This window comes from Amborella trichopoda, chromosome 6 (genome assembly GCF_054954075.1).
Source record: "Amborella trichopoda isolate Santa Cruz 75 chromosome 6, AtrichopodaSantaCruz75HAP2 v2.0, whole genome shotgun sequence".
NCBI classification, from domain to species: domain Eukaryota; kingdom Viridiplantae; phylum Streptophyta; class Magnoliopsida; order Amborellales; family Amborellaceae; genus Amborella; species Amborella trichopoda.
The window spans coordinates 10400618-10415207 of NC_142341.1; the positions used below are offsets into that span (position 1 = coordinate 10400618).

At 35.6% G+C, this 14590-nt stretch overlaps 1 protein-coding gene across 1 annotated transcript; it reads right to left on the reverse strand.

Moving 5' to 3' along the window:
- Window positions 1-6345: 6345 nt before the first annotated feature.
- On the reverse strand, window positions 6346-12883 carry LOC18438061 (teosinte glume architecture 1). The gene is made up of 3 exons (XM_006848253.4): window positions 12020-12883; window positions 8401-8537; window positions 6346-7457 (listed from the first exon to the last, which is right to left on the reverse strand). Exons 1-3 carry the CDS (start codon window positions 12472-12474, stop codon window positions 6835-6837), a joined length of 1215 nt encoding a protein of 404 aa, XP_006848316.1. The 5' UTR covers window positions 12475-12883; the 3' UTR covers window positions 6346-6834.
- Window positions 12884-14590: the final 1707 nt, after the last annotated feature.

The window sequence follows — 14590 nt, forward strand, 5'->3', positions numbered from 1 at the left end:
TAATGATATTTAATCAAGGGTTGTATTAATCATTGAATTAGGTTTTTTATAATGATATTTAATCAATGGTTGTAGTAATCATTGAATTAGGTTTTTTATAATGATATTTAATCAAGGGTTGTATTAATCATTGAATTAGGTTTTGTAACAATGAACCGTGTAAACTCATAGCATACGAGGAATGTATGGGGAAAGATACTCGTTAGAACTGCACTTTTAAGTACAAAACTAATCAAATGCACACTAACGTAATTATGAGTAGGAAAAAAAATGGTTAGTGTTTGGCAATATGTAAAGTTGTGTCCTAGGTTCAATTCCTACCAAGGGTAGGGGCCCTCTCCCCATTGACTCACTCCAAAAAAAAAAAAATCATTTCGGAAAAGGGTCTTGGGTTTTGGTGATAGTACCCCACACCGTAGTCACAATGTTGTGGTTCCTAATCTACGTAAAAAAAAATGGGTAGGGGCTTATCTATCCCACTGAATTATCAAAAAAAAAAAGGTGTTTATGAAATAATCCATTAGCATTCAATGTTATTTATTTTTATTTAGTGACACACAATAATGGAATGTTTCCCCAGGACAATTGAGGGTTATTAATTACATCCCTCTTCTATTTTTCAAGTTTATAGAAGTCTTAATATGGGATTCACTCGAATCTTAGGATTGCCTTCTATTGCTCATGCGCATATACATTTTCATACAACTACTATTTTCATATAAAATCTAAAGGTCTTTGTTGTATAACATTTCTACATTTGTATTTATGGTTATCTAGCTATCTTGGATATGTAGAGTACTCACACTATATTGTATTCACTAAAATTTAGATATTTATGTACCTTTGTTTTGTACATAGAGTTTTTTTTAGTAAGGGTATTTTTGGTCATTAGAAGGGGTGTGACGTCATCTACATAGGATCTGACATGACCCACATGGAGCATTAGATGACGTCACACCCTCCTAATGACCAAAACTACCCTTATTAAAAAAGTGCTCATGTACAATACAAGGGTTTAGATGTCCAAAATTTATTGAATACAATGATAAATTACTCCATAATGTGATATATATATATATATATATATATATATATATATATATATATAGACGGCTCGCCATCTGTTGCGGTTTTGTGTGAATGGTAAGCCTGTGGTAGTCGAAAAATGCACGTCGTCTGATTTTTTTGGACGGTGATGAGCCTATGGATAAAAACATTGTTCATTTTTGTCCATAAACATTGTGTAATGTCTTCATATATATATATATATATATAAAGAGAGAGATAAGGGGGATGGGGTGGCAATGGGTCCAGTTTGGTCCGCGTTGACCAGGCCTAGTTTTATATTGACCTATATCGACTCCATATACCCTAGTCGACCCAAGGACCCAGGTCAGGTCCAAGTCATTGGACCTAACCCAAGCCCAAATATAGAAATTTAAAAGAGTAAGAATTAATTTATATATTAGAATTGATTTATATATAATATACTATATTTGATTTATGGGTTTGTCTAGAGTTAACAACCCCTCAAAATAAAAAGGTTCAAGTTAGTAGGGGTTGTGATGGGTGTATTTATCAAAACAATGATTACTTTTTTATTAAAAAATTATTTAAATAGGTAACTTTACCATTAAGCAAGAGTAAATTTGAAATTTGAAATTTTTACAAAAATACAATGGCATTTTGGAAATTAATGTCCTGAAACTTTATTTGTAGAGTGCTATTATCCTTTAATTAAAATTTCAATTTTATCTCTTATGGAGATGGCAAAAGTACCATTTGTCTTGTAATAATATTTACAAAATTGCCCCACAAAAGTAATTTTTTTAAAAAAAAATAGACTACAAAACTAATAAATCCACCCTTCACAACTCTCTCTATCTTGAACCTTTGTAATTTGAAGAGTTGTGAAGTTTAGATTATCCCTTGATTTATATACCACATAATATATATTTTTATATTGGGTCAGGTTGGATCGACCCTATATTGGAGCCGAACCTGACCCAAGTCGAGTCGAAATGTTTGGTCCCAAACCAAACCTACCCGGTCCAAAATATGGACCCGGACTAGAACTTTTCTGGGTCGACCGACCCGATTGCGACCCTGAGGTAATGCCCCACGATTACAATGTTTTTCATGCATGCATCCCAATCTTCCATAGATTAGAGAGAGAGAGAGAGGCAATGCCACATGATTCCTAAGTTTTCCAACAGAGAGGAAAAAGAGAGGGGTAACACGACATGATTCCAAAATTTGGAACACAAACATCTCCATCTCCTCAAGATTTTTCCAATCGACACAAGATGCTCATCAAGTCACTATCTCACCGATATTCAACACATATACTCATATGCCATCATCATCATTCATGCATGGGTCCAGCTGCATGCACACACACGTGGTTGACTGGCTTATGGGCCTGTCAGCCTAGCCCTAAAAAAGAAGGCCGTGGGTCACAAAAAAAATAGGCCGTGGGCCATAGTTTGTAGCTTATGGGCCAGGCTAGGGCAAATGCCCGAGCTTAGCCACCCTCACTTGTATCCTCAAAAAAAAATTTCTTTATTTGCTTTTTCAAGTAGATTAAAAGTTAGTTTTTTCAAGATGTTAATAATGAGAATGGAAACCACAACGAGATGGGTATGGGGTGCTACCACCACGACCTTATTCCCTTCCCACCTATATTCTCATATTCCGAGTGATGCAAGACCACACACCCCTACTTTTGTGATATTAAAAGAGAGGCCGCTATTCTTCAATAGTTTCGGCATATGTTTCATATGCAAAGAGATAGAGAGACAGATAGAGACCCACAATATGGATAGAGAGACACTCAATAGAGAGGGAGGCCACATATTGAGAGAGGGAAAATGGTTTAATAGGGCCGCAACCTTATTAGAATAAGTAAAGCATCACTTCATAATTTATGGAAATTATAGCTCAAGTATTGAAATATCTTTACATCGATCACCTCGGCATGAACATTATGATTGTGAAAAAAAAAAAGTATTTTAAGCTCTAAAAATAATTTACATTGTAATAAATTATTAAGACCATTCATTTCACCTTAAAAATAAGTATTCATATATCTGCAAGATCTATATTAATTATTGAGTTTCACGTCTTATTGTCGGTGTTGGAAATTGATTTTAGATCCATTTCTATTGCCCAAAGTGATTTACAAACGAGAGTATGAGGTGAGGTTTTATTTTGTTTTCATAAAGCCTAAGCTTATAGGGAAAGAGTAGAGGGACTCAATAAATTGGAAAGAGAATCTTTCTTTTAAATGTTAGAGAGAGAGAGCCCACAATGAGTATAGAGAGAGAAGAGAAGAGAAGATGGGCTTCCAGAAAAGGCTCTATAATGCTATCCACACACGTCAATGTAGAAGCACCTTTATTGTGTAAACATCATCTTAAAACAGGCCCTCCCTTTGGAATAAAAACTGCTCCTTTGGCTAGGGATAAAAATCTTGAAACTAACGGTTGCGTTTCCAAGCATAATTTTAGATTTTTTTTAGGGAGAGAAACTCATTTTAGAGAGGGCGATATTTTCAGCAACCATGAAATATTTTGAGAAATTATGGTTTCAATTGTGATCGCTCATACGTCATATGGATTTCATCACATTACATATTTTGAATTTTGTGTTATTCGTGGGGTGAGGTATCATCTTCAAGTTAGGGCAAACGTCGAATGAGATTCGCTCCTTTGTGGCTTTGTGCTCTTGAACTAAGACACGTGTCAAAAATCAATCGGGTAAAATTGTTTTTAAGTTAGATCTTCACTTTGATCATCTCCTATCCGATATATAGATATGAAAAAAAAAAAACTATTTTTTTAAAATATTGGATACCATGAGATTATTTATCTTTGAAACAAAGTAGTCACAATTATTTACAACCATCTAATGTCAAATTTGATAGCTTGGATGTGTCATGAAGTTCGAAAAAATTTCTTTTAAAGTTTGAACTTGGTCAATGGAATAAATGCCATTACCCAATTTCACATCTAATGGTCACGCTTAATTGTGACCACTTTCTATCAAAGGTAATGGTCTCATTCTATACTTTTCTTTTTCTTAAAATTGTGCATAATATCATAATTATTTATTCTTTTTTAAGTGTTTATAGATGTGCTCAATTCGCAGTATTTTTTGCGCTTTAAATTGCATAATTAGGGGAATAGGTTATCAATCTATCATGATTATATTTTACACTAAAATTGCATTTTTGTTAAATTTAGAAGTGTGCTTGTTTTTTGGGAGATTAAATGGGGAGATGGCTCCTACCCTCGGTAGAAATTGAGTCTAGAATGTAGTATTCCAAATCATCAAGCGCTAATCAATTAAGCCTGAGCTATTTTTATAAAGTGGTAAATTGGTGGGGATTTAGGCCCCTAGCCTTTGATTGTTGACAATTTGCAGGTGCGCTTTCCTTTGATTGTTGACAAGTTGCACAAACCGCACACCCTGGGAATCGTTTGGATTTCACCACAAGATTTTGTGATGTATTGTCCATTTACTCTCTCAAGTGGAAGCCAAGTAGAAATTTTTACTCAAGTAAAAGCAGTTAGTATATTTAGGGTGTTAAATGTTAACCTCTTTAATCCCATAATTAACCTCAAATAACTTATTTTTCAATTTGCGCTTGATAATGTCCTAGGAACATAAACAACCAATTATAGGAAGGTCAGATCTAAGTGTTGAAGAATTTAAAGATCAATTTTTTTAAAAAATAGTCATTCGGTTATTCTTAAGTGAACCTAGATTTCATATAAAAAAAATATCTCCTAGCGATACGTACTCATTGAGGACCCCACATTTTACAAACAAAAAAAGAAAAAAGAAAAAAAAAAAAAAAGAAACAAAATTATATAGAGGTTACAACCTTATTCTATTGAAGTAAGATGCAGCTCAAAAAGAATGTTTTGAAGTTGGAAAACTTTCAATTGATCATTTCAATCTCAAGATGTATGGATATAAAGCAAAAAAAAATATTGTATTTCGTAACAAGTTATTTGAACCGTCTCTTAGTAAAAAATTTAAGTGTTTATACTATATGCTCAATCTGCACTGTTTTTCAAAGTTTAAATTTCATAATTAGAATTAAACATAGATTTCAAGCTATTGGAAATTACATCTTCCGGCAAAATATAGACGTGCACCTTACTTATGCGGCAAAATATGGATGTGCACCTTACTTATATGATATAGGCACCTTATAGAAACCTCGCCCAAAAGAAAAATTCACTCAACACCTGCCTAAAAAAGAAGGAAAAAAATCCTAATATTGAATAGAGACCATCCAAATTTGAACTAAACATTTAGAAACTCAAAATTAAAGGTTTTCACAAATATACCCATCAGGTTATGGTATGGTGAGTTCCAAATTTTAAATCAAGGAAACAAGTTTTTACCCAAGTGAATGTGTACAGTGTGCTCTTGGGAGGAGTATATTATTTGTGGCAGTGAAATCTGTTTCTTCTCTCTCTTCCTTCAAAAGCTGTCTCCTGCTCTCTGAAAGCTGTACACTCTTCTATTTCTCTTATTTACCTTGGCTCACTTTTTTTTTTCTGGCCTTAGTTACCCCTTCTTTAAAAATAAATAAATAAATATGGAGAGAACATTTTTTTTCTCTTTATCGTTGTTTATTTAGTTACTACAATTTTCATCTTAGGTCAGATTCAATGTAAACATCTTCTTGAGACTGGAACCACTATGTATCGGTTTGAAGAGTTTTTTAAGGTTGTTCAAAACTAAAAAGAAAATGGTTTGGAAGGGGCACGGCGCTATTTAAAAAAAGTAAAGCCTCACCTCATAACTCATCAAAAATTGCAATTCAAGTATTGAAATACTTTTATATCGATCATTTTGGATTGAACATTATGATTGTAAAAAAGAATGAGGATTTCAAGCTCTAGATATAATGTATAGTGTATATTGTAATAAATTATCTAGACCATCCATTTTGCCCTAAAAATTAGTGTTAATAGACCCGCAAGATCTGTATCATTTTTTGAATTTCAAATTTTGCTATAGATTTTGAAAATTGATTTTAGAGCCTTGTGGAGATTTATGTTGCCGAAAGTGCTTTCAAGACGAGGATTTAAGTGAGGCCTTATTTTGTCTTCATAAAGCCTAGGCCTTATAGACACTTCATCCAAACTTAAAACAAGGGCCTTTCTATCATCATACCTTTGTAACTATTTTGAGATGAACAACACTCTCCATCCTAATAACAAACATATTTCTAGTGTCGCAGGTTCTGTTTCATGAGAGAAGAATTTTCTTAATGCTGTCAGCTTGCAGAGAGAGAGAGAGAGAGAGAGAACCTACAGACACCAATTGAAAATTGCATCATAATTGATCCATGCAGGTATGGTAGCTATATAAATCAGCATACCTACATTGCTTCACTGCTCCTAAAATCAAGCTTGTAACATTCATAATGGATTAATTGAAGGGCAGACTGAGCCTCTGCATATCAAAAATTCAAGGAAAAATGGAAAAAATTGGAAGTTCTTTCCTCATGTGAAAAGGTATTCCCTTTCAAGGTTTTAACAAAAACTGGCCAAAAACTCAAAACCCAATTCCAGCAAATCTCACTCCCTTTTTTGGCCTAATACATGATTCAAGCATTAGGCCAGGCACATATTCCAGCCTGAACATCCAGAATCAAAACCCATGCATAATTTGAAACAATAATTCATCAGAATGCATTCTCATGAGATGGTCCCTAGAGAGAAAATAATCCGATGATTCAAAAGCCCACTGAATACCGCAACCCCATGAAAGGATGGATCAAAACAAACATACCCATCACCAAAAGCGCCATCACCAAGAGAAAGGAAGACCTTGTGAAGACGAACTTCCATCCTTTGAGCTCCCTACACCATGATGGCCATGGTGATGTTGCATCATGGCATGGCCCTGAAGCTCGGCATCATTGGCATCGGACACAATAACAGCTCCACCAACATGGTCATCACCCAGGCCTGAGCTAGAGAATACATTGCTCGAGCCACTGTTAGAACTCATTGGATTGCCAAACTGAATTCCATGGCCATGGGCATGGACCATGGGCTGGGCCATGGGTATGCGGTCACCATGCATGATGTGGGTTAGAGAGATGGAAGAAGATTGAGTTGGGGTTGACAGAAGAGAGAGAGCACAGTCTGAGACCCTTGTCAAGCCTTGTGAGAATAAGGTGCTATTCCCTGAGCTTACAAGAATCTCGGTGCTACTTTGTAAGAAAGGGAACTGCTTGCTTGTCTTGAAACCTCGAGAGACGGGGTTTGCATAGGCAGGGGGTTGACGCTCAAGGTGAGGTGCATGTAGTGGGTGGTGGTGGGCATTGTAAGTATTATCTTGTTCTGTTTTCGGGGCTTCAGGCCAGTTGGGACCATGCATAGTGTTCTGAAACAACTGAGGGCCAACATAGGGGCCAAGCCGGCCACCTGTAAATGAGAAGAATATCAGCAAATCGAGTTAAGAGAAAGAGAGAGAGAGTTTCTCAATGGGTATCTTGAGCTATTCATGATAATTAAGGACGTCAAATCATTTTCATAAAGATAAACAAAAAAAATGGAACTTTGCCTTATTACCTACCTAAAAATGAAAGAGTATTGCAAGTTAAAAGAAAACATGGAAATATCAATGGCCAATTCAGGTTATGGCATCGGATTAAAATGGCCCATATTACTATCTATCAAAAAATATATATATATATATATCGGGTACTTACAGATGCAAAAAAATGATAATTTCCATGGTATTTTGAGTTAATCATCAGAATTAAGAACATTAAGTCATTCTTCTAAACTCAAATATAATTAGGTTATTTCCAGTTATGGACTGAAAAAAACCAAGAAAATAGCAATGTTTGTGTTGTCAGAAATATCCTCATAGGTATTTGGGTTATTCATGAAAGAAAAGGACATGCATTCATTTTTGTAAAATCAGATTTGATTGGGTGTTTCTTAAAAATTTTAAGGCATCTAGTAATTTTCAAAATATAACAACCAGAGAAGTTTCCTTATGCATCTGCCAAAAAGACCAATACTCTAAAAACAGCCAAATTTATACAGCAGCTAGAAATCCTATATGAACACAGCACTGCAGCAAACATCTTCTCTATATACTATAATCACCGGAGCATCCAAAGGCACGTTCTGTTGGATCATCACCATTCAAAGTATTGGTTGATGGCGATGAAGGGAGTATGAGACACAACACTGAAGTTATGTCCTGCTCTGGTGGGTCACATCTTCCCACCATTCCTTAATTTCATTGGACCATGATGATCCCAATGATCCCAATGGACTACGAGTCTACGAGTATACCATACATATTTCATTTAGATTGACATATATGTAAATCTCCATAACAAAGGATGCTGACCTTGGAATCTTGAAAGCAAGCTTGAAGGACTCCCATAATATGATTCAGGTTGGGGTTTCCTTCGACGTCTGTTGTGCCCATCAAGGCGTTTCCTACAACTCCGTTTGCCTTCATCAAATTCCTCCAACCTATGAAACCTGCATGACAAACATTTGTGACAAGTATTAAATCACGCAAATCACTATTCTCCACACCCATAAACTGGCATAACAACAAGCAAAATAAAATGTACTTAAATGACAAAAAGAAAAAAAAAGAAGAAGAAAAAAGAACATATTATATGTTAGCATGACAAATATATAGTACATTTGCATAGGGTTAGCTTAACCATTATCCTTGCCTGTTAGTTATATCAGTGATCGAAATGAGATATGTGTACATACATTCTTTTGTTCGTTGGTGTGTATATGTAACGTCATTGATTTTATAGTATACAAAAAACATGATAATACATTGGGACATACAAACAATGCAATTAAGCTGATAACACATCAACTCCATTATTTACAATCCTGTCTTTCATAAATGTCTCTTCATGTATATGACAGAAGAATTTGAAGAAGTCCTTATTTGCCTACTTGGGTACCTCAAGTGTGGAAAGGATCGTAACAGAAACAATTTCCCCATCTTTGAAGGCTGCCGATTGATGGAATATTACAACTTTAATACTGGAGAGAACACAAACAGAACCATTGGGGTGAACGAAAAAGTTGCATTTCATATCCAAGTAACTTTCTTGGGCAAAAGCCTTATAATTGTGATGAAGGAAAAATTGAAAGGTGGACCACACATGCTCTTACGGGTGACAATAGTTAGTTTCAAAGATAATCAGATTATTATTTTCAATATTATTATCATTTCAGGGGAAAGTTATCAGGAATTTGAACGATGATAACATTTTCTTCCCTGACTAATCTAGAAAACTGAAGACTAAACCAAAAAAAGAAGAAGTGTTCGCTGTCATCCAACTAATGAGATTCATCAACGATACTTACTTTGTTCTTTTCCACTATATTATGTGTCCCTAAATCAGTTCCCACTTACCACATACATTTTTATCCTTCTGGTGCAAAGAAAATAAATGCTGTTTGCTTTCTTCTGTTTGAACAGGATCAAGCTCTACGATATCTAAAAACAGCGCCAATTTCCAAAGCTCAAAATGCCCAAGACTGGTGCAATAAACTCAGAAATATAACTTCCAAAAAGAAGGCTTATCATCATTCTTTTGTTCTTGTTTGTACGTGAAACTTTCATAGAAAAAATAAAATAAAAGACTCAGAGTAAACTGAATCTTATCGTTGCAAACAAAACAAAAAGGTTGAGACCACTTTAGCTGGGCGAGTCCCAAGTTTTCAAAATTTAACGAAGGTACATCAATCCAGTATTCTGATCTTTATCTCATTAAAACTCACAAGCTCAATATCTCATATAATTAGAAATTTGGTATATTTAGCTGGAAATATTTTATACAATATTATTGCAGAATTAGAAATTGCAGAAGTTAAAAAGGTCGAAATGTCTAATCTCAGCAAGCTGGATACTTGCAGGTGCAGCTTTAAACTTGATGGCAACATTTAATGCCACATAGGAAATCATCAAATATCCCACCAGCTTTGCTAAAATTAACCTCATTGCATGTTCCTATCCATTTCCACGGTTTCGTACCTTGATGCCTTTATTCAATAAATGTCAAAGTACATCACCATATTCTTTCTCATAACATGTGCCAATGTTTACAAGGAAATATGATCGACTCAATAAACAAGCCACATATAAGTTTGTAAGGAGAAGTCCAGTAATAAAGAAAGAGCAGGTAAAAATTACTCAATTTAAACAAAAAACAAGCTACATTTGGAACAACAAAAATAGTTACTTTAAAAATCAAGAAATGAATGCCCAAAATGTCAACACATGGGCTTATATAAGTTCCATCATCTATGCATTGCCTCAATGGCATCTGAACTAGTAGCCACAACACTCCATTCTTAGGATATGACAATTAGCTACTTGACTTAAAATATTTGCATCTCATTTATCAACTGATGTACTAGGAAAAAAGGAACTGTGACATAGAAATAGGTCTAAGCACAAAAGATGTGAAGACTATAAATAGTCATTGACGCTAACAAATGGTACTTCCAGTAATCAGACTGCACATGAATTTATAGGTGTGCTAGAACATCAAATACCAATCCTTTTTATAGTACCCTGAACATCAACCTGTTAGGCGTAAGGAGTCCAAGCACAAGGCCCTGAAAATCTATCTAATCCTGCCTTACATGCGTCGCTGAGCTTTGGGGAGAAAACTTGTAACAACAGAGGCGAATTGGGGTAAGTAAATGGGAAGGACACCTAAAGCTAAAAGAAGAAAAGATCACAACAAGCACCATTTCTTTCTCATTAAAAAAAAAAAATATGACCATTTTCCATTATGGACTGGAAATGTTGTGCAGTCAGATCTCTTTGCTACAAATATTGAACCAAAGAAAACAATTGACTAACTTAAACCATAAGAAAAAATCAACCTACATGACCAAATGAATCTAAACTTATAAGATATGCATGAAAAGAATAACTAGACCTGAGACAAGGTGAAGATCACAAATAGAAAAAGGAAATCCGAAAAAGCAATAGAAGAGAATATGGGTCACCCTACACCAGGTAACCCAGACAGACATATAGTGAAGTTGCATGAACAAGGCAAGTTACCTTCATGTATAGAAGACATTTATGGATACAAAACCAAACAGCCAATAGGAACTAAACCCACTTGGACATGTTAACTACTCAAAACGACCTTCTAAGCCTGGTAAGAAAAAACAAATTAAAGGATGCAATACAAAATTTTTTATAGTTCAAAAATGCAGCCTTCAAAACTCTTTGACATTGTCATGCTCAAATGCATTCACTTGATCGCACCCATATCTAGTAATTAGCATGCCCCCATTAATTGGCAAATCATGACTTATTTCAGGTCCACTACACATTGCACAACAAAAACTAAATTAATTACAGGTCACGTCACTCATGAGGGACTACGTGCACCTTCCAATGAAGTGTATTTCTATGATCTACTTAAACATCATAAATTGACAAACTATCAATTAATCTAATCAAAACCCATCCTCAAATAACTATAAACCAATTTGCTCCTAAGCCACTTCCTAAGCAGCCTGCAAATGAAAGCAAGAACTTCTCAATCCAACCCATCCACCGACAAGAAGAACAGCCACCACATCCTCATCGGAAAAGCATTCTCTGTATTGTTTCCTCTAACTTTGGCAAGTCACATTAACTGAAATACCACTGGAACTAAGACAAATATATAGCCTATTGAAACAAGATCAGGATATAGTCTAGATATACGAGTATCAACAAGAAAAGCGTAATAATTCAAAAGGAACCACCACTGCTAAAATTACACTTCCCATTACCAAAAGAGAACAAACACTTCAAACACACACACATACACATAGAGGGGCTAACCTAGCAGGAGAGAACACAACACAATAATGACCCACTATAAAGAAAGACCAAACCCCATAGGCACAAGATAATTCATGAGAAAACGCACGAATCAAAAGAAAAAACAGTAAAAAAAGATTCAGAAGTAGCCTACCTACTACACTGTTGGCAAAACCTTTGCTCGATACCATTGACTCTAACCATCGGAGTCTTAGCATGGACCTCGCAAACCTTGTGTCTCCTGTGGTAATCCTTAACAGAGCTCAAATCAACATTACACCCATCAACTTGGCAAACTACTGTAGTCTGGTTAGTGGCTCGAGCCCTCTTCGACGAAGAAGCGGGAGAAGCCACAGAGGAGGAAGAGCTTGTCTCCCTAAAATCCTTACTCTCTAACCCATCTTCTAAATCACCCAACCTACCAAGCTTCAAATCAAAGAAAGGGACCCCCTGTCTCTCCTTGCAATCCACAGCCCCATGTTCTATGGCTTTCTCTCTCACCCCTTCTCTCTCTGTCTCCTGAACCCCACTTGCATGGTTCTCACCCTTGGCTGAATCCACCACAAAATTTTCAAAATCCCAAGATGAGGTTTTGATATCCCAGTCCATTGAGAGAACCCCAATGCTCAAAAGCTCAGAACCAGTCCATTAAATCATCACAGCTCTCCTCAAACCCCATAAGCCGTTGCAAAGACATACAGCCAAAAAACCCAAAACGAGAAAACCAGAAAACAGGAAGAGGAACAGGAAAAAGCCAGCTAGAAATACCAGGTTTGAGAAGAGCATATAGAAGCCCCCAAAAAGGGGGCAATTATTTAATGTGCCCACAACTCAGGGAGTCAAACAATGGCAAAAACCCATGTCTTCTGTGTGCCGTGACACAGCAGAAGAGAGAGAAAGTGTGTCTCTATTCTCTAGATAGAGATTGTGCGTTTCTAAAGAGAAAAAAATACAGTCTGCCGAGAGTCTAGAGAGTGTGACTAGAGAAGGAGACAGAATGTGTCTTGAGCGAGAAGCTAGAGAGAGAGAGGAGGGGTAAAAAATAATGGGGCGAAGTACTTACACAGAGAGAGAGGTAACTGTAGGGGTTGCAGAGCAGAGAAGCAGAAAGCAGACTGGTATTGGCGTTGGAACCATTCATTCCCTGACACAAGGGGCTTTGTGTACAGACACAAATACCACTTTGGCTCTTATGAAGTTTTCACAAGTAGTGAGAAATTTTTGTGACCTTTTTCATTTAGAGAGAGAAAGGGGAAGAGAGACAAAGAGAGTGCAGTAGCAATGAAAATGGGGAAGTGTGAGAAAGAGGTGATTTTGAAAAGGAATGATTTAACCATTTCTCTCTCTGTTTATAAGGAAAAAGAAAAAAGTAAGAAAAGAGACAGAAGGAGAGAGAGGGACAGTCGCCTTCAAGTGTTGGGAATTGGGAGCAGCAACAGTGGACGTGGATAACGTTAAAAAGTTGGGGGAAACTAAAAAGAAATTTAAACTTTGAAACCCCACCTTCTCTCTCTCTAAAATATTGGGAGAGCCCACTTTCTCTCTCTCTAAATTGTTAAGAGAAGCCCACCTTCTCTCTCTCTAAAATGTTGAGAGAAGCCACCTCTCTCTCTCTCTAAAACATTGAGAGGAAACAAAACAAATTGAAAACCCAACTCTCAGGAAATTGAAAACCCATCTCTCTCTCAAACATGATGGAGAAGCTGACAAAGAAAAAATGAAAAAAGAAATCTAAAACCCACTCATCACTCTCTCTTTTAAACTAAAATCCCACTTCCCAATTTTCTCTCTTCTCTGTCTCTCTCTGACTCTGTTAATATTATAATTGTCATTGGGTTTATGTGTTTTTTGGATCATAACCAGTTCAGTTGAAACGGGTCAAATTGAAAGTGAAGAACAGCGACTGTTAACGAGTATTGATCGGAGTAAATTTTCGTCTGAAAATTTTTGTTGTTTTTTTTGTGCCCATGTGTTTCGCACGTTTGATGACTTTTCTGAATCAAAGTGGAAAATATCAGCGGCAATGCCCGAAATTACCCTCTAACTTCTAACGAAATATGTTAGAAGGACACCAAAATCTCCTCACAAGCCCAAATTACGGAACTGTCGTTCGGATCTTTACAGCTTTTAAAGGGTGCTTTAGCTTTAAAAACACATTTATTTATAAGGGAAACTATTTAACATTTTAATCATATAGTTTGATTAAATTTTGAAATACATATCAAAAGATACAAGACCATGATTTAGAATAGTGACATGTAAAATATTCAATAGTACATCTCTCATAGATATTTCAGTAAATTTTATTATTTATAATAAAAAAATTATTATTTATAATAAGAAAAATATGTACTAGGACTATTTATCTATACTATAAAGGAGGTTAGCATCCTCTTGTGGCAAATGAGATCGGGCTGTTAGAGGTGTAGGCTCAAAGTCCAAAAAAATCTTATATATTATTTATAGTACCGCAAGCTATCAAATTTTACATTCTACAGGTACATTCTACAAGTAAAAGTGAAAATAAAAATTACATTCTACAAGTAAAAGTGAAAATAAAAATTAAGCTTTACGATCAAAAGGGAGGCCACATCTCATAAAAAAGCATGGTACCTGGCATCAAAAATCTTGCGTTGCCTAGAGATTTGTAGAATTTGAAGTTTTGAGTCATATAAGTTGTGCAAATTCATAATCATTGAAGTCGAGATAATTAACTTGAAGTGTT